The sequence below is a fragment of the Abramis brama genome (genome assembly GCF_963993115.1).
Source record: "Abramis brama genome assembly, chromosome: 5".
Taxonomy (NCBI): Eukaryota; Metazoa; Chordata; class Actinopteri; order Cypriniformes; family Leuciscidae; genus Abramis; species Abramis brama.
The window spans coordinates 10,291,072-10,310,816 of NC_139967.1; the positions used below are offsets into that span (position 1 = coordinate 10,291,072).

At 37.7% G+C, this 19,745-nt stretch overlaps 1 protein-coding gene across 21 annotated transcripts in view; it reads left to right on the top strand.

Annotated features, from left to right (window-relative positions):
* fbrsl1 (fibrosin-like 1) overlaps positions 1-19,745 on the top strand; it is a 300,204-nt gene that overhangs the window by 49,751 nt on the left and 230,708 nt on the right. For all 21 annotated transcript variants that reach the window (XM_084113447.1, XM_084113439.1, XM_084113442.1 and 18 more), the window contains exon 2: positions 13,433-13,630. In XM_084113447.1, the coding sequence (XP_083969573.1) occupies positions 13,433-13,630 (198 nt within the window). The remainder of the gene's footprint in view (positions 1-13,432; positions 13,631-19,745) is intronic.

The window sequence follows — 19,745 nt, forward strand, 5'->3', positions numbered from 1 at the left end:
ATCTGTCAACAAAACGGCTACTGTTTAAATGTTTATATTTTAATTATAGAGATTTAATTATATTATTAAATATAAAAACAAGTTTTTGAGTGTTGATTATTACAGTGTATATGTATGTATATATATATATATATATATATATATATATATATATATATATATATATATATATATATATATATATAACAATTAATAGCAATTTAATTTAATAATTGGACTTTGTTGTTAATTTTAACCTTTTGTTAAAAGGTAAGGGTAGATGATTTGTTTCAGACATTTTTTTGTTGTTGTTGTTTTGCTAGTTGAAAATCTCTTCACATCCTGATAGCAATCACTAAGTTAATTGGTCTAAATGTATGTGTGTGTGTGTGTATGTGTATATATATATATATATATAATATAATATTATATATATATATATATATATATATATATATATATATATATATATATATATATATATTAGGGGTGGAGCCGAACCCGAATACGGTATTCGGAAAGGCACAAATAATGTGTTTTTTACGAATACTTATTTCGAACAAATACTTTAAAAATATTTGTATTCGGGAACAAGAAAAACTTTATTTCAAAAAGCTGCGTTTCCTGACCGGCGGTGCTGCTGATGTGGTGGCTGTAAATCCACTTGTTGATAAGAAAGGAGGAAAGAGCCACATATGGAAATATTTTGGATTAGGCTAATGTCACGTTGTCATACGGGGCCGTTCACATAGCGCGTTTTTTGCGCGTGCAGATTTCAAATGAGCGGCGCGGTTGCATAGCAACAACAGACGCCACGAGAGAGCAAGCGCTTGTGGAAAGGGGAAAGCGGTGCGAACTCATAGTGCGAACTGCGCTCTCCATGATGACGAGGAAGTATCAGCAAAGAATTCATTGATTTCTACCCCTTGCATTAGCTTTATATTTATGGAGATGAGAAATGAAATAAAAAGCCGTCATTATGTTATTAATATCAGTCCGTCAGAAAAGCAGTTCGGCTTATTCTTGGCTGGATAACTCTTAGCAGGTTTAAAAAGCCCTTTTAAAATGAAATTTGAATGCAGTTTTGGATTACATAAAAGTACAGTCAAGTCAAATAAAACACGTTTTATCTCCTGTATAGTTTGGTAACACTACAATAAGATACCATTCATTAACATTACTTAATGCGTTGTCTAACATCAACACATTGAGTGAACAATATATTTTTACAACATTAATTAATGTTTTGAATGTTATTTAATACAAACACTTGATTGGTCATGTTTGTTCACTTCATTCATTGTGCATTAAATAATGTTAACATAAATAATGTTAACTTTTGATTTAAAAAATGTATTTTTAAATTAACCCCAAGGAGAATAATTGCGACAGTAGCCTATATAGGCCTAACTATTGTTTATTGTTAGGTCATTTTATCTAATGTTATCTAACAAATGGAATCTTATTGTAAAGTGTTTTTAATACTACAGTTTCCATCTTTGTAAACGATACACTTTAATATATGTAAACTTAATCTAAATTAAGCTTTGGTACCGAAATTGGTACCGAGAACCGTGGATTTTCACTGGTATTGGTACCGTGACAACACTAGTAGCTCTGTTAGCTCGGTAATTTAGACAAGGCTGTTGACAGAGTAACGTTAACGTAGGTAATGGCTGTTATGTTATTATTATTTTTTAATGACATTCGTTGTTACATGTTCATTGCTGGATTTAAGGAAAAACATCAACCAATATTGCATATCCATAATTATTATAATTAAAGAATACTTACACTATAACGTAAATTAGAAGTGTAACGCAAAGAAATGGATTTTTACACCTATTTAGAATTTTACTCGAATACAAATACAAATACTTTTCCCCCCTCAACAAATACAAATACAGATACAAATACTGGCTGCTTTGCACATCCCTAATATATATATATATATATATATATATATATATATATATATATATATATATATATACTTCTGTGAAAGGTGTAGGAACATAAAATGTATGTCCAGTCATTGAATTTGAATGCAATGATATGATGTCCTACCTGCCTATCAGTGCATGTATTTGCATACCTCCACACACCCTGATTGTCTGCATAGCGTTTCATGCTGTGCAGAGTTAGACAGACGTCAGTCATCGAGCAATGCAATCAATGCTGAAATTAATCTGCAGCAGTCACGGGGTTCAGGTCAGTGATCTTTAGATTTATGTTCATTATTATTGTAATGTTATGTGCTTTGAGACATGAGGTAGTTTAACGCTCTCTCTCACGGCGCATTAGTTTGCACCCTGCTGTGTGCGTTCATGCGTTTTGAAGGAGGCGTGGCTTTGGAGACGCTCTGAAGGGAGGGTGGGATATTATGCTTTCAAAGCTAGCTCGCTATTGCTAGCCTCTCCGAATCGCCTACCTTACCTTTAATATTAGAGTAATGAACTAATTTACAGGGTTCCCCCCTGTATAGTTTACAGCTTTGATTGCATGACAAGCATCACCTGAGGAATGATGCCTGATGAACTCCAACACCAGATCATTGGTTTTTACTAAGGATGAGTGCAGTTATATAAGGCTTAGTCAGTAATAGCCTGTAAACTGACCTTGTTTTTTTTTTTTTTTGGCCAGATTGTTTTGCAGTGTCAACTGTCATTTTCTTCTGAGCTCAGTCAGTCCTCACTTTCAAGAACCTCACAGCAGGAAGCAAGCGCAGTGCAGCAGGAAACAGTTATCGAGTCACTGGAGGACGCCACACTGGGTTGTTCAACCCAAGCCAAGCATGGGCTAAATTTGCCCAGTGCTCTGATTCCTCTTAAAGCAACAGTCATTAGTAGAGGCTGCATGCGTCAGATAAGAAAACAATTCAGAACAGCCCACATGGTTCTTGGTTTAACTATGATTTTCAAAATACTTGGAAGTGTGCTTCTCTTTAGCATGTTTTGCTGTATCTGGTTATTCAGTAAATATATAAATACACAGGAAAGAACTATCTGAAACTAAAAATCAATCGAGTGCTTCAGATGTGATGGTAACAAGGCCTGTCCTACTGGAGCCATCAGCTGCGAGTAGTAAATGTTCCATCTGGTTCAATTGCAGTAAATGACACCTTGCCGTTTATTAAAAAGATGAGTGGAGTTTATTACATGTATTCAATTGCTAGTTTGGGAATCTTCATGTTTCATCAGACTTCATCAGTGTTTGATAGGATTGTCTGAAGTGATTCTATTATATGAGTAGGACTAAATGAATGAATTTGTCTTTTATGAAAACATTTTTTATGTTTTCACAAATGCACATTTCTTTTGGAGAAGAAAAACATCCACCCATCCAAAATCAGTAATTCTAAAACTTTTCATGAGAAGTAATTTCACAAACAGCGTGAGTGAATCAGCAGTACCGCGTTTCCCCTCTTTCTGTCTCTTCAAATGAGCAAATGGCTTCTGGCTGCAAATTACATTGCTTCTGTCTTATATATGTGCATTGATCCATGTAAGCTTGTTTCCATTGCATGATATAAACTCACAATAATGAGTTATAAAGTCAGAATTGCGAGAAAAAGTCAGAATAGTTAACATCTCACAATTCTAACTTTATAACTCGCAATTGCGAGTTTATATCACACAATTCTGAGAAAAAAAGTCAGACTTATTGTAAAATAACAATTACCTTTTTTAATTTTTTTTATTCAGTGGCGGAAACAAGCTTCCATATTGATTAAAAGTAAATGTCTAAATTAGATATTTTGAGTGATGCACTCACCTGTCAATCTCTTAAGAGATTAAGATGTTTATTTTATTACATTTTATTTACTTGCGGCAGTAAGTTTCTCCCGAATTTACCAAGAAATTAGCATTCCAACACGACATGCCGAGTTCCGTCTGTTTACTGAAGCCTACTGAAGTCTGTCATGACCGGTATCGCTGTAAAGCTTTGAGTCTCCTGCACAACGCTATGTAACTAACCAAATATGGGCATTTCCTTTCTATCAGTAACCAATCGTGAATGTCCAAAGGGGGATTTAAAGTTAATGACGAAATCTCATTTAGAGCTATTTAAATCTTTAAATGCCGTTTTCTCGAAATGAGTTTTTTGTCATTCTCCAGTACAAACATCTCAGCCTATGTAGCACCTATGTACACCAAACTTTCCAGTTATACACTTAGCAGTATTCTGAAGATATTTTCTGAGGGATTTGTTAAGAAATCATTCCTGGCCTGATTTATGTGACATTTTAATAAAAAAAATATGGACAGTATAATGAAAGCATATATCCAGAATTTTCTTTTTCTTTTTCATTTTGTTTACACACAAAATGAAAAAGAAAAAGAAAATTCTGGATATATGCTTTCATTATATCAAGAATTTTGCACCTGGCTTTATCATATGTTCAGATCTATCTGACGAAAATATATGCAAAATCGTGCATATTTAATGAGATAATGCCTAATTTGCATAAATTAGCATACAATTTTCAAAAACTTGTAATAATTTTTTTTAATATACTTGTGTAAGTAATCAACTGAGGAAGTTTCATGGTGATATCTATTATTTTAACATTTTACCCTATTCACCTGTAGGGTCTCGCCTTTAGTACAAGTCAGGGGTGCGTTTCCCGAAAGCATCGTTAGCCAACTATGGTCGCAAGTTCCCTCGTTACCAATAGAGTTCAATGGACATTGCGATGAACTTGCGACCATAGTTGGCCAACGATGCTTTCGGGAAACGCACCCCAGGATGGGCAAGCGACAGATGCTTGGAAAGCTTTGATTTTTTTGTAACGTTTGCAGACTGGTGTGGGAAAGTCTGTTGGTTCACCTTTCTCATCAGTTTTAAGCATCGTAATTCCAAATTTCACTTGTACTGCCCTCTTTATTAATTAATGTCGTGCTGAGTGAGATTCACCTGCTTTATCCATTTTGTTGTCACGTTTGCCGGTTTCGTGTCAGTTTGGTTAGTACACTGCCACCTAGCGGTGAACTTTGAAACAAGTGTATCAAGAACAAATGAGCAAAATCATGACATAGTACCGTTTGAAATAAATATATACCCATATTTTCCCAGTACTGGTATACCACGCAACCCTACCATCTATCATCTGTCTGCCCATCCATTGTTCTAGCAATCTATTGTTCTATCTATCCGTCCGTCCACTTGGTTCAACCATTATAGTAGAATGTTTGTATTTAGTAAATAATAATCATAACATATGCAATATTGATGTATTGCTCATATTCCAAATATCAAAATGCAATAAGCAACTTTATTTAACTTAAATTTTTTTTTTCTGTTAAAATTACTGTAATGCACATCCTCTCTTGTTCATGACTTATAGTTCCATGACTTATGACTTATTATCTGCTCTGATTTCGTACACAGATTCTACACTTTTTACATAGTGTTGGTAAATCTAAAACTTCACAATAGTGGATGGAGTTGACGAAGTTCTCAGGGGCCGGATGTTAAATCAAAGCTACTATGAGGCTGAGAGTCAGGCACGGGCCGTGGCAGTAACCAGAGGAGATGATTCAGTGAAATCTGCAGATGAGACGGGGAGAGTCAGGGCACTGGGCCCGAATGGAGGTAGTGTTTTTAGATGGAGATTCTCCTGCAGAGCTCCATGGGGAATCGAAGTAATGAGCCAAAACTCGGGGCCTTCTCGGGTCTGTGGATGCGTTTTAATGACTTGGAACAGCCAGCCTCCTGCTTGGTCACTTACACAGAGAGGTGCAGATAGAGGGAAAGAGAGAACAGACAGAACTCCTCTGTGCTGTCCTCTGAGCAACTTGATTTACTAATGAAGAGAACCTCAGAGACCTGAACAACGTTCACTTCTCACGGCTGTTTTGATCCATATGTTTGGCACAAAAAACAATGTTCATTTTAAAAAAAAGCTCTTTAAATTCTTGACACATAGTCCAAAATATCATTCTTGTTCGTTTTGTCTTTCAATAAATACACATTTTATTTTTTTATTTTTATTATTTTATTATTTATTTTGGTTACACCATCTTAACAAAATGCTCAAGGTTCAAGAGTTTAAATTAAAGATATCCATTTCACCTGATTTAATTTTAAAACTCTCCCTTTATGATTTGAAAAAAATAAGTTAATATTAAGGCTGTCATTTAAATGTTAATCAAGTGCAATTTAAATATGTACATTAATTTAGTCACGCAACATTGATTTTCAATGGAAATAAAACTCAGTATTTTGACTTCTAAAGTCACTTTTTGTGTTGTCTAGTTAGTGTTTTTGTCTGAATTTCTTTGAAGTATCATCATATGGACATTTTCTCAGCAAATATTGATATACAGTAGTGGCCAAAAGTGATGTTCAGACTGGGTATTTGTTTTTTAATGACCATACAAGTTCAATTAAGCCATCAAAATAGGAGGAAAATATTTTTTATGGGGTTTTTTTGTATCTTTTTTTTATATATTTTAACATAATCAGTTATTAATATTTGATTGGTTCTCTCTTGTTCCATGTGTTCATAATTTCTTTGTATGACAGCCTGGCTAAAAATGATGTCTGTACAATTTGGCATGTTTCATGGCATTATCACAAATAAAACAATTGACTCAAAGCACAACTATGCAATATGCTTACAAAATCTTTAGCAGTTTTTTTTTGTTTGGGTTTTTTTAATGTTTGAATAAATGGACATCACTTTGGTCATAACTGTATGTGATTTACCTATAATTAATTAGCATAACATTTATTACATTTTTAATCAGTTGACAGCCCTTAATGTGTCTAATTTAAGCCCTGAAAAACATGCAAACTGTCTGAAAGTTCAGTTTTTGTGTGTGTTATACTTAAATGTCATACTTGGTTCTAGCAGCTAAAGCCTATTTATGCCACTCATAGGTATATTTAGCTGAGCACACACATACACACAGTTGCTGCTCTGTCAGACTTCTACCATTCAGAAACCTTTTGCCTGTGTAAGTCACTGTAAATTGTGCTTTCAATGTGACTTAATTAAAGATGTGTTTGTCGGGGGGTGTGCATCTGCAGGAGCTAACAACTCCATTCATTTGCACAGACTGCCAGCACAGTGTCGAACACTCTGCTAAATCAATGCAATTTAACTCTGTTCGCTAACGTAGTGATTTATCCCAACGATCTGAGCGTGTGCAGAAACGGCTCACCATATACACATAAATCTACAGCCTCGGTGCCCTCCGAGCATGGATAAATATTTCTGAAGTCCTGTTACAAATCTCTCTCTCTCTCTCTCTCTCTCTCTCTCTCTCAGTCTCTCAGTTCCTCAGTTCTGGCCATCAGCAGCAGTATATTGGCTTGAGTTCAGTTTGTGGGCTGCTTGGGTGGGATTATTTCCACAGACTAATTGATTCTGGGTGATTCGCTTTCACAAAAGCAACGGCAGTTAGTGCACATCTAGCAGAAAAAAACCTTAAATGGCATAAAACACATTTCCACTTAGTGTAATTTTATTATGTGTTGCAAAGCAATGATTTATGGTACCGTAATAGTTCACTACATTCTGGCGGTTCAATAATGCAAATTGGTATTACCATACAAAGGCTACTGCCAGATGCATGAGTTGTAAGATGCTGTAGGGAGATGGTTTAGTGTAAGTGTGGTCTATAAAACTAGCTGGATGATCAGAGTCTTTCCTCGGAAGGAGGAAATGAACATCCTGTTCAATCTTTAATGGGGTCAAGAAAGTTAATGGTCATTTATTTTGGCTTACAGTAGAGATGCACTAGTCTAACAATGTTTTTGTTCAAATTGTATAGTAAGGAAGTTCTAAATTATTTAGAAACTAAAATGTGAGTGATAAATTTAACTTAGAGTTGTTCCATCCATCCATCCATCCATCCATCTGTTCATCCATCCACTTGACATCCATCCGTTCATCCATCCATCCACTTAGCATCATCAATCCAAGTCAAGTCATCCTAATTTATATAGTGCTTTTAACAATGTAAATTGTTTCAAAGCAGCTTTACAGAGATAAACGTATAATTTAAGGTAACTAAAAATAAAATAAAGCGGTTCTTTAATAAAGTTGGCGTTCACATGCGCATTAAGAATTGGTTCTATAGTTATGTGCGTTTGAATATATGTGTGCAGGTTTGTAATTCCCTACAAACCAAGCCTAAACAAAGTACTGGTCTTTCCTTATAAATTTTGATACAGAATTTTATTTTATTTTGTCACTTCGGGGTAGGTACACGAAACGAATTTTCCCGACATTGCTTTATCAAATCCATCCATCCATCCATCCATCCATCCATCCATCCATCCATCCATCCATCCATCCATCCATCCATCCATCCATCCATCCATCCATCCATCCATCCATCCATCCATCCATCCATCCATCCCGACATGCATCCATCCCGACATGCATCCATCCCGACATGCATCCATCCCGACATGCATCCATCCATCCATCCCGACATGCATCCATCCATCCATCCCGACATGCATCCATCCATCCATCCCGACATGCATCCATCCATCCATCCCGACATGCATCCATCCATCCATCCCGACATACATCCATCCCTCCATACATCCATCCTATATATAGTTTTAGCATTGTTTTCGCAACATGCACATTTGCGTTAGTCACATCGCAGAATGTGCAATGTCAAGTGTAGTGATGGTAGTTGATCCGTATGGACCAGGCACCACGGTTCAAAACGCACGTGGTTCTCGGATTAATTGCAAAGTTTAACCATCATAGAGCAAAAGTTTTTCATTTGCATGTGTTTTAGGTCCTGTCAGTTTAAACAGTAACGTGATTTTAAACCATTTGAGTGCAAGAAGATGCGAAAGAGAACTATTCGAACACCATATTCCATTCTCTTTCGCGTCTCTTTGTGATTGAACGGTCACATGCACGTAAAATGATGTCAAACACAGCTGCCTATAGCTTACGTGAATGTAAACAATTGAGAAAGAAAACAAATGCGTACAATTATATTGGATTTGTGCTTTGGTGAATGAGGTATCATTCATGGTATGTCCTAAAGTTTAGGGAGTTGTTCACATTTATATCTCTGGATGGGAGAAGGCAAATTTCAAATGTCAACTTTAAAACAAGCCAGAAGCTTAAATAGAACCATATTTCCTTGAGACTTACTGTAAATATATCCTGGGTATAAACATGACACTGTAGAATTTCTTTAGGAAATCAGTATGTAAAGTTTGCCGTGCAGAACAGCTGGAGGAATTCTGGAGGTGGAGGACTTTGAGACATTCTTGCACTCCATTTTAAATAACAGTGTGTCTTTTTTTTTTCTCAACACCCATTCTCTATTCATCTCTACCTCTCGCTATCTTTTCTCCCGGAGAGCTGAGAATGCAAAGATCAGTAGCTGACGGCTGCATGCAGGAAAACTAGTGGAAATGCTGAAATACGAATTGCAGTTGACATGCTGTTTCTCCTTTACGCTGAGCACAGGAAGTGTGAGATGCTTGTGTAGGTGTTCCACTGATGAAGCCATGTTGACTTACAGAATCAAAGTTGTCTTGTGTGACACGACAAGACATTCAGCTGTGATGTCTTTATGCCACATTAGCTGAAATGTCTGCTCAGACTTCACTGAACTCTTTGGGAATAATTTAGTGATGTGATGGAGGGCTCTCGTAGTTGTTTTGACAGCTTCTTGAGGACGTGTATGGCAGCAGAGCCAATAATTTGCAGAGTTGAGGCACTGTAAAGTACCAGTCATGTGATTTATGTCTTGTATCAAAAAATACTTTGAATGGTTTTCCTTCAAGCTGAACATTTCTGAACGCTGGTTTTCATGCTCTGACTTAAATTTAGGGCAATTGCGACGATGTGACGTTCACAGCACAAGCAAACAATGAAGAACAACCTTTCTGATGCAGTACATGAGATGTGTAGTAATAATTTATCATGAGATGTGTAGTAATAACTGTTATGCTACTTTTTCTCAAGGTACATGTAAAATGTTCTTTCTGGTCATTTTTGCGGTTTCCATAAAAATAAAGAGCACAACTCTTGTCAACATTGATACTAAGAAGGGATTCTTGAGCACCAAATCAGCATTTTAAAATGATTTCTGACTGGAGTAATGATGCTGAAAATTCAGTTTTGCCATCACATATATAAACTAGATTTTAAATTATATTATGATAGAAAAGTTATTTTAAATTGTAATAATATATTAAAATTTTGTGTTTTTGATCACATAAATGCAGCCTTGGTGCATATATTTAATTATATGTAAAATCAACTAAATAAGCAACATAAGAGCAAGCTTTCATCTCTATAAAGATGGCACAAAACTATCCTTTTAAGACACCACCGTCAAATTCTCGAATCAGCTAAAATTGTTATTGAAAGACCTGAACACACATTCTGTCTATCATTGTCTTCTGTCTTATGCAGAGGAAGCCACTGTGTCATTTGATCAATATTTAATCTCTTTGACGTCTCCTGCTGTGGCTGCTAAAAGGCAGATCAGGTTAACTCCTCTGAACTATTGATATCTATTCTTCTGGAGCAACTTCTTTATTATTCCTCAAGCTTAGATCTTTTTAAATATCTGACCTCTATTTAGTTTTTTTTTATGCCATACTCATTTCCTTTGTAGTGTAAATCCCTGCTCATTTCAATTCTTTGTAACAAAGATGAACTTTGTAAATTGCCTTATCTCTCACACACTCAAATTGGATTTGTTTGTAGTTTTTTTTTATGCTGCTTTGCATTCTGTTGCATTCAGTAGTGGACAAAGAGAAACAGCGGATAGTGAGAGTCAGCCGAGTGACCACAGACTTCCTGTAGTGGTGAGGTTATGTTGCCAGATATTCAGGGTTGCCAGATTTTAGGACATGCTTCTTGGCCTGATACAGGTGGGTTAGATGAGTTTGAATTGAATAAACACCCTTTCCTCCTCCCACCAAATCTCAGTATTTTTTTGTTTTGTTTTGTTTTGCTCTCTGAGGCTCTGGTCTAATTTACTCCACATGACCCGGCATTCGCCAGTGATTCTAAATACTAAAATCTCACCAGATGCTGCAAGATTTTCATCCCTGCCCTTCTTTGTGAAAGATGAGTGTGTAAACAGCATGGTGGGTTTCTTAAATGAAGCTGATTATTTTGATTATTTCAGCTGTCTTTGAAAGTCTTTTTTACTCATGCTTTTAGGAGAAAAAATACTATAGTTTGCTGTTACAATGCCAGAAAACTGACAGCACAAAATCCTTCCCATGGCCATTAGCGTTGAGTGTGTGACTAACCAAACTGTTACATAACACTTATGATAGTTATTTTTCCTCATAATATGAAAAAAAGGTTTTATACATTGTGTAACCATGTGTTAATGCATTCATTTTTGGATATTCAAGTGAATTATTTTTTTACTATTTTTATTTATTTATTTGAACTTGAAACCAAAAATAGGATTATTCATAAGTCAATACTATACTTTGCTTCAATGGCATCAGTTATGTGTAAATAACAGCCCTGTTTACCACAATATAAACCAGTGGACACATTTCTACTGTAACATTATACAGTATATAGTGCCATAGCACCCTGTCCTAAGCGTTCCCATGTCATGCTTTATGTCCTCTGGATGTCCTGAGTTGGATGGGTCATTGATGAAGGAGACCGTAAAAAGGCCTGATTGAATTGCATGTCCCGGTGGATATTACACTATACAGAGGCAGAGATGAGGACAGATGTGCTACAGCATGTTCTGGTTATCTATACGAGTAAATCATTCATTCCCTTTGGTTTGGATATATTACGTGAATGAAGATCATTTAAATTTCTATTGTTATGCACAGTAGCCTCCAAAAGTCCAATGTAACAAAACAATACAGAAGTAGGCCTATGAAATGTTCACAAACTATCTTTTGTGAAAATTCATACCGTGTCTGATTCTGAATTTTCAACTGGGAGTGTGTACAGTACATACACGTATTTTACTCCAATAATGCCTAATTTCATCATAGAATTCATTTGTTTTGAAATCTTGAAGTGCTTTTTGACTGTGCAAATAGGCCTTTATTTTTGTGAATTAAACACATGTTTGTCCAACTGTGTGTGGCTGCAGTTCAGTTCATTACAAAGCAGCACAGTTTTTTGCCATTTGTTCTCTTGCCAAGATTTTCTTGTAATCACACAATAATTGAGAGTGATTTGAGACTCGCTGGAATAATCACCTTATGCTTGTCATGAAGAAACATGCAGGGCTTTTTCTGTTCTTCTTCCTTCCATTCCCTTTCATTTCTACTTCCTCTTCCACTTCTTTCTATTCTCTTTCTCCCCTTTTTTCTTTTCCATTTCCTTTTCCCCCTGCTTCCTCTGCTCTTACTCTTCCACTCTCTCTCCTCTTACTTGTTTCCTTTCCTTTCCTTTCCTTTCCTTTCCTTTCCTTTCCTTTCCTTTCCTTTCCTTTCCTTTCCTTTCCTTTCCTTTCCTTTCCTTTCCTTTCCTTTCCTTTCCTTTCCTTTCCTTTCCTCTCCTCTCCGCTCCTTTCCGCTCCTTTCCGCTCCTTTCCTTTACTCTCCTTTCCTTTTCTTTCCTTTCCTTTCCTTTCCTTTCCGCTCCTTTCCGCTCCTTTCCGCTCCTTTCCGCTCCTTTCCTTTCCGCTCCTTTCCGCTCCTATCCTTTCCGCTCCTTTCCGCTCCTATCCTTTCCGCTCCTTTCCACTCCTTTCCGCTCCTTTCCTTTCCTTTCTGCTCCTTTCCTTTCCGCTCCTTTCCTTTCCGCTCCTTTCCTTTCCGCTCCTTTCCGCTCCTATCCTTTCCGCTCCTTTCCTTTCCTTTACGCTCCTTTCCTTTTCTTTCTGCTCCTTTCCTTTTCTTTCTGCTCCTTTCCTTTCCTTAATGCTCCTCTCCTTTCTGCTCCTTTCCTTTCCTTTACGCTCCTTTCCTTTTCTTTACGTTCCTTTCCTTTCCTTTCCGCTCCTTTCCTTTTCGCTCCTTTCTTTTCCTTTCTGCTCCTTTCCGCTCCTTTCCTTTCCGCTCCTTTCCTTTCCTTTCCGCTCCTTTCCTTTCCGCTCCTTTCCGCTCCTATCCTTTCCGCTCCTTTCCGCTCCTATCCTTTCCGCTCCATTCCGCTCCTTTCCTTTCCTTTACGCTCCTTTCCTTTTCTTTCTGCTCCTTTCCTTTCTGCTCCTTTCCTTTCCTTAATGCTCCTCTCCTTTACACACCTTTTACGCTCCTTTCCTTTTCAATCCTCCTTTCCCTCTACGCTCTGTTCCTTTGCACTCCATTTATTTTCACTCCTTTCCTTTACAGTGCTTCCCTTTCTTCCCTTTTATGTTTTCTCTCCCCTTCCTCCTCTTAAAAGGTTTTTGACATTGTTGTTCATATGCATGTGTTTTGCAGTAATCAAACTGATATCAGTAGCTTAACACCACTCATCTGCAGAGCAAGTGAATAAGCTCTCTTTTTCTCCTGTTTCTTTTCCCCATTTCAGAATAAGAATGTTTCGGTTAAACTGGAAAAGAAGAAATGGGAGGATATTGTAGTTAAACGACAGAAGGAGGCCGAGGAGAGCATGACCCCTGACATAGATGAAAATGGCTTCGGCAATCTGGCCAGCAGCGTGGGGCGAGACCAGGAGCGGGTGAAAGATCGTCTGCTGAAGAACACATACTCCAAGAAGAGCAAACGAGTGAGTCTGTCATTTCTTTCTACAGGTTAAATGATAGCTTGATGGACAAGGGCAGTGGAGCGTGAACCCCGTGTGATCTTATACCTGTTCCTGAGTGTTGACTGCTTTGACCGGCGTTGACCGGATTAATGTGGCCATTGCAGTCATTACTGAATGCCTGCTGTTTCTGGAAGGGCTCACTGAGGTGTGTGCATATGAATGTGACAGCAGTACATCAGCGGCTGACAGATTACTGGTCTAGAGCTGTGGTTAAGCCGCACAGCATGCTGTTAATGACGAAGAAGAACAAATATAACCTTCTCTTGCTTCCTGTATCCATTTTCTCTCCCTCCTTTGTTTTGGCTTATTTGTAGCTCTTCTTGATAGTGATAGTGCAGACAGTGCAGGAAGGGGTAGGCTGAAGTGGGGAGAATGGGTTTGGACTCGCTGTCTCAGACCAACATAGTGGTCGGGGGATTTAGCAATACAATACTACAATATCCACGACAACACAACGTTCGATAATGCAACATTATTATCCGCAACGGAACGGATTGAAGCGCGCGTCCAAGTGCTGACAGTGCGGCGTGTGCTCGAGCCACACGAGAAAACACTGTATCCGCGGCCACTGATCGCAGCGGCAACGAGCACTTTGATCACTTGGTTTAAAAAACACATATCAGTAACATGATGGGTTTTAACTTCATTCAGGAGTCATTCATTTTGGGTAACTGCACAACTACACAACTGACAGATGACTTTGAGCGCACCGCCAACCGTGTGTGTGTGTAACCATAGCGACAAAACGACCAACTTTCGGATCCCGCACTTAAGCCTATAATTTTGTTTTTAAAAATGTAATTAAGTATTTAAAAGTTGCAGAATGGGTTCATTTGGAGTCTGAGACTCCGAAATCGGCAGAGATAGGCAGGCATTTGCTTAGATGAATTTGTGTCTTTGATATCTGTGTGTGTGTGTGTGTGTGTGTATGTTGTGTTGTTGGTGTTAGACTAAATAAATGGTCTTTTAAATATCATCTGCATATCTCCGTTGTGCTGACTAAACATTAGGCCTAATCCAAGTTTATAATTGTGTATCTTTAATTTGATGTTATACGTTTTCATCTACACATTAATTATAATTTCAATTGGTTACATATTTCTCATTCTTTAGACAGTTGTTGGAGGAGCAAGATGGTGTTGGAGGTGTTTGATGTTTTGTCAGATGAACCAGTCAGTACCAGTCATGTCAGTCCTCAACAGTACACAAAAGTTAAGGGAGTCTCAATCCTCTAATAGTGCAGTAACAGCCGTCATGCAATTCCTACACATAGTTGATCTCACCCAATCTGCAAAAACATTTACAGTGAGCTCACAGTCACACACATGACATGGTCTGTCTCTGTATTGTTCTGCCTGTGTAGTTGAAGTAATACCATCTAATATGCATTGAATGTAAACTGCGGCTGAACCCTATGCTGCTGTTCTTGAATTGAAAGTTATTGCTTAGCTTCAACACTAGTCTGTTTTTTTTTTTCCTCCGGTCTCGACTTGGTCTTGACTTGGTCTGTCTTGGTCTTGGTCTTGGTCTTGTCTTGGTCTCGATACCCTCTGGTCTTGGTAGTGTCTTGGTCTCGGTTTAGGCGGTCTTGACTACAAGTCTATCTGTCTGTCTAGCTTTGGTTCTGTCTAGCTATCGTTCTGTCTGTCTGTCTATCTAGCTATGGTTCTGTCTGTCTGTCTGTCTAGCTATCGTTCTGTCTGTCTCTCTAGCTATGGTTCTGTCTAGCTATGGTTCTGTCTGTCTGTTTAGCTAGCTATGGTTCTGTCTACCTATCGTTTTATCTGTCTGTCTAGCTATGGTTCTGTCTAGCTATCGTTCTGTCTGTCTGTCTAGTTGTGGTTCTGTCTAGCTATCGTTCTGTCTGTCTGTCTAGTTGTGGTTCTGTCTAGCTATCGTTCTGTCTGTCTGTCTGTCTAGCTGTGGTTCTGTCTAGCTATCATTCTATCTGTCTGTCTACAGTAGCTATGGTTCTGTCTAGCTATCGTTCTGTCTGTCTAGCTATGGTTCTGTCTAGCTGTGGTTCTGTCTAGCTATCATTCTATCTGTCTGTCTAGCTATGGTTCTGTCTAGCTATCGTTCTGTCTGTCTAGCTATTGTTCTATCAGTCTGTCTGTCTAGCTATGGTTCTGTCTAGCTATCGTTCTGTCTGTCTGTCTAGTTGTGATTCTGTCTAGCTATCGTTCTGTCTGTCTGTCTAGCTATGGTTCTGTCTAGCTATGGTTCTGTCTAGCTATGGTTCTGTCTAGCTATCGTTTTGTCTGTCTAGCTATGGTTCTGTCTAGCTATGGTTCTGTCTGTCTGTCTAGCTGTGGTTCTGTCTAGCTATCGTTCTGTCTGTCTAGCTATCGTTCTGTCTGTCTGTCTATGGTTCTGTCTAGCTATCATTCTTTCTGTCTAGCTATTGTTCTGTCTGTCTGTCTAGCTATGGTTCTGTCTAGCTAACGTTCTATCCGTCTTTCAAAGTGGCAGTGACAAACTTTCGGAAAGTGTAGTTATAAGGATTGCTACACCCCTGAATACTAATGGTTAGGCCCTAACTCCAATCCATGATCTTCTTTTCTTCTTTACTGTCTGTCTTCTGTCGCTCATACTGAGTTTTCTAAGAGGACAGCTTTCTGACACCATCAGGAGAGACAGAATATTATCAGGCCAGAGTTAAAGCGAAATGGACAGACAGAGCACGGTTCATCGTGTGTCTGTCACTTACCTTCTCCCAGAGGCATCTGATTACCCTCCCCTGAAGACTTCTCCATCACTGTAGCCCAATGAATATAAAGCAGCCTCTCTCCAGATGGGATCTCTTTCTGATCACGGGCCTTTGTGCGTTCGCTCGCACTGGCACAGTGTTTAAATGCAGTGTGTTCTAGCCCGCGTGGGCGTCTATCAGACCCTCATACACCCGCTGGCATCTCCGTTTCCCTCTCTGATCAGAAATAATGGGGAAAAAAGAAAACCACTTTCATATCGCTGTAATTGCAGAGCGGAAGACTCTCCACAAAGCAGCCATCTGGACGGGGAGAGACTGTGAATGCGCATGGGCCGCTGTTCTGTGTGTGTGTGTGTGTTTATATTTGCTAGCTGGAGAGATGCAGAGAGACACACACAGCATGTCTCTGATCAGCGTGTCGGGGCTTTTGATGCACAGCTCGGCTTGATTTCTGCCTCTGAACAGCTCGTGATCACACTTAAAGGCAGATTCATCAAAGCATTTAAGCGTTAACTTTTTTTTTCACGCATGCAACTCATAATGAGTGAGTGAAGTGTGTTCAATGATTCAGCTAGTCATTTTTTTTCTTTAAGATCTCCATGCAGTGCTGCATGTATTTCACACTAGCCCACAGGACCTAAATTAAGTTTCTGCCACAGTGGGACTGGCCACTTCCTCTGCTATTCAGCCTCTATTGACAATGAAAATGTTTTATCCAATGGAATTTTATTATTAATATATAAATCTGTCACAAAAAAAGCATACAATATCTCACTAATTGTTATATCTGTCTGTCGATCTATCAGTTGTTCTAGTTATGGTTCTAGTGGTTCTATGGTTATAGTTCTAATGTTCTGTCATTTTTTTTTATTTATTTATTTTTAACCATTTTGGGGGAAGTTTTCAACATGTATTGTACTTCTCAAGGACTCCAGACAGCAGAGAGTATCAGACTCGGGTTATTGTGTGTATGTGTGTGTGATTTGTAATTTATATAAATGAATACATTAATAAACTATTAGAATTTTTCCTATAAATGAAAAACATGTTTTAGATTTTTACGTTAACTTTACGTAGCTTTTATAAAAATAGTAAAGTTTATTCTAAGTCCCCATTTAGATAGTGTGTGTTAGTGTGTGTTTGTGTGTCTCTGTGTGTGTGCTTGTTTGTGTGATTTGAGGACAAATTTGTATAATGACATGGGTATTACACCGGTATTACAACGTAAACGTGGTTCATGAGGACATTTCCTGATACCTCGTAATTAAAATCGCTTAAAACATACTACACAATGTTTTATTAAAAATATAAAAATGCAGAACGTTTTTTTTTTGTGATGGGTAGGGTTAGGGGATAGAATATACTGTTTGTACAGTAAAAAAAATCAATGTTTGTGGAAAGTCCCCGTAAAACATGGAAACCCAGTGTGTGCGTGAATACTGTTATATTGTGTATACAACACACACACTTGTTTGGAAGTGCTGATTGGTCTGTTGGTGTGTTGCCAGATGTCATTGTCTTCTGGAGCATCAGTATTAAATCTAGCACTGACTGCGTCATACCGCTCTGGGAGAGATGGAAAGCGAGGGAGCGCCCATCAAACACACACGATTGCTTGGTTTTTCCTGATGAGCTCATGCAACTCGAGGGAATCTCTTCCTTTCTGCTTTCATGGCTGATACTCCATTGTGTGAAGTAAAACTCCTAGGTGATCCAGTAACTGTCATGCTCTCTGATGTGCTCGACGAGGCTTGCTTCAGGTTATCATCCTTCAGGGCAGATCAGCCACAGCAGGACACCGCTCACAGAGAAAATCACAGGAAATGGAGAGAACTTAGCCAAATGTCTCTCACTCATAATATGCTCTATTGTGGGGTGGTGCAACCTGTTGGTTGTGGATCTAGGCTGCTAACTGAATGGATGTAGGTCACTACAAGTGAGCTACAAAGTATTGCCATTGTACTTTTAGATGCTTAACCTCAGGTTACTCTGTTCTTCCTGTAATTACTTGAAGCTACAAAAGCATCAGCTAAAGGGCAAATCAGATTTAATAGAGTATAACTTTACTCAGTCTTCTTAAAGCTGTATTATGACATTTTTCTCTCCTGTTCCAGCTTAATAGGAATGGACAACTATAAATAAGCCATTTGTTGGTTGATTTCTTCAAAAATGGAAACACTCTGACTTTACTGTCTCGACCAGCCTGACATGGTAAAATTGGCTTAGCCAAAGGCAGGACTATATACTGGCTATTGTGGCTAACCAATTGCAGATGTTATTCTTGCAGTTCTGTTTTGATGAAACTAATGGCAAAGAAATTGCACACTTAAGCTGTAATGCCAATGAATTAGATTTTTTTCCCCTAATTTTTTTAACTTTTTTCCCCCTCCGGCCTTGTTATAAAAAAAATGTAAAAAAAAGAAAAAAAAAGTGAAGTGTTTTACTTTCATGGCAAAACATCTTATTCTTAATGAGTTTTTTTTTTTTTTCTCTCCAAGTTAAAATATCTAAAAGGCCAATTAAGCAAGATGCATTTACTTGAGAAGCATCACTACATAAGATATCAAGGCTTGTTTTTAGAGATTTTATCTGTAATTCAAGCATATTTTGTCTTTCTGCACTGGCAGATTTTATGTTAAGTATAAACTAGCTAAAGTGAAAATATTTACCAGAGCAGTAAGACAGAATACAAAATTGCTTTCCAAGTACTATACTAATTCTACTGGTTGTACATTATGCAACACGTAAGGTCATGCAAAAAAAAAGAAAAAAAAAAAAGTGTTAGTTTATCAAAAGTAGGCCATAAATAGTTTAAGCTAGTCTGTTGGTATCATATCTGCTGATAATGCCTTTTATTTCTATTTATTTAATCTATTTTCTGTTGGTAGTATTAACACAACATGAATTGTGCCAGACGATAGTGTTTAGTTTTCTGAATGAGAAGTAATCTGTGTTTGCACTGTAAAGAAACAGTGACTTAATTTAAATACAGCACAGATTGGTTAAATTGGATTGCAGGTGGTTAGCAAATAAGAGACAGGTTTTTACACTGAAGTGTTTAACCGTCTCATTCAATGTGTACGTCTTGACTATGAAAGTATTTTGATAATCTCAGGCATTTTTTTTTTTCAGTTTATTGATTTTGGGTATAGATGTTGAACAGTTATCTTTTGTCTTTTTTTAATACTTTTAATTTCCACTTGTACAGACTGTCTCCATTTAAACGTTAATGAAAATATTCGTTGCACACATCCCTTATTTCCAGCTTGCTGTGATCTGAGGCTAAAAGAATTGTAAATGAACACTAAATCGAGGCCTCTCAAAACTATAAAGAGAAACACACACAGCAGGCCTATTTCATTTGAG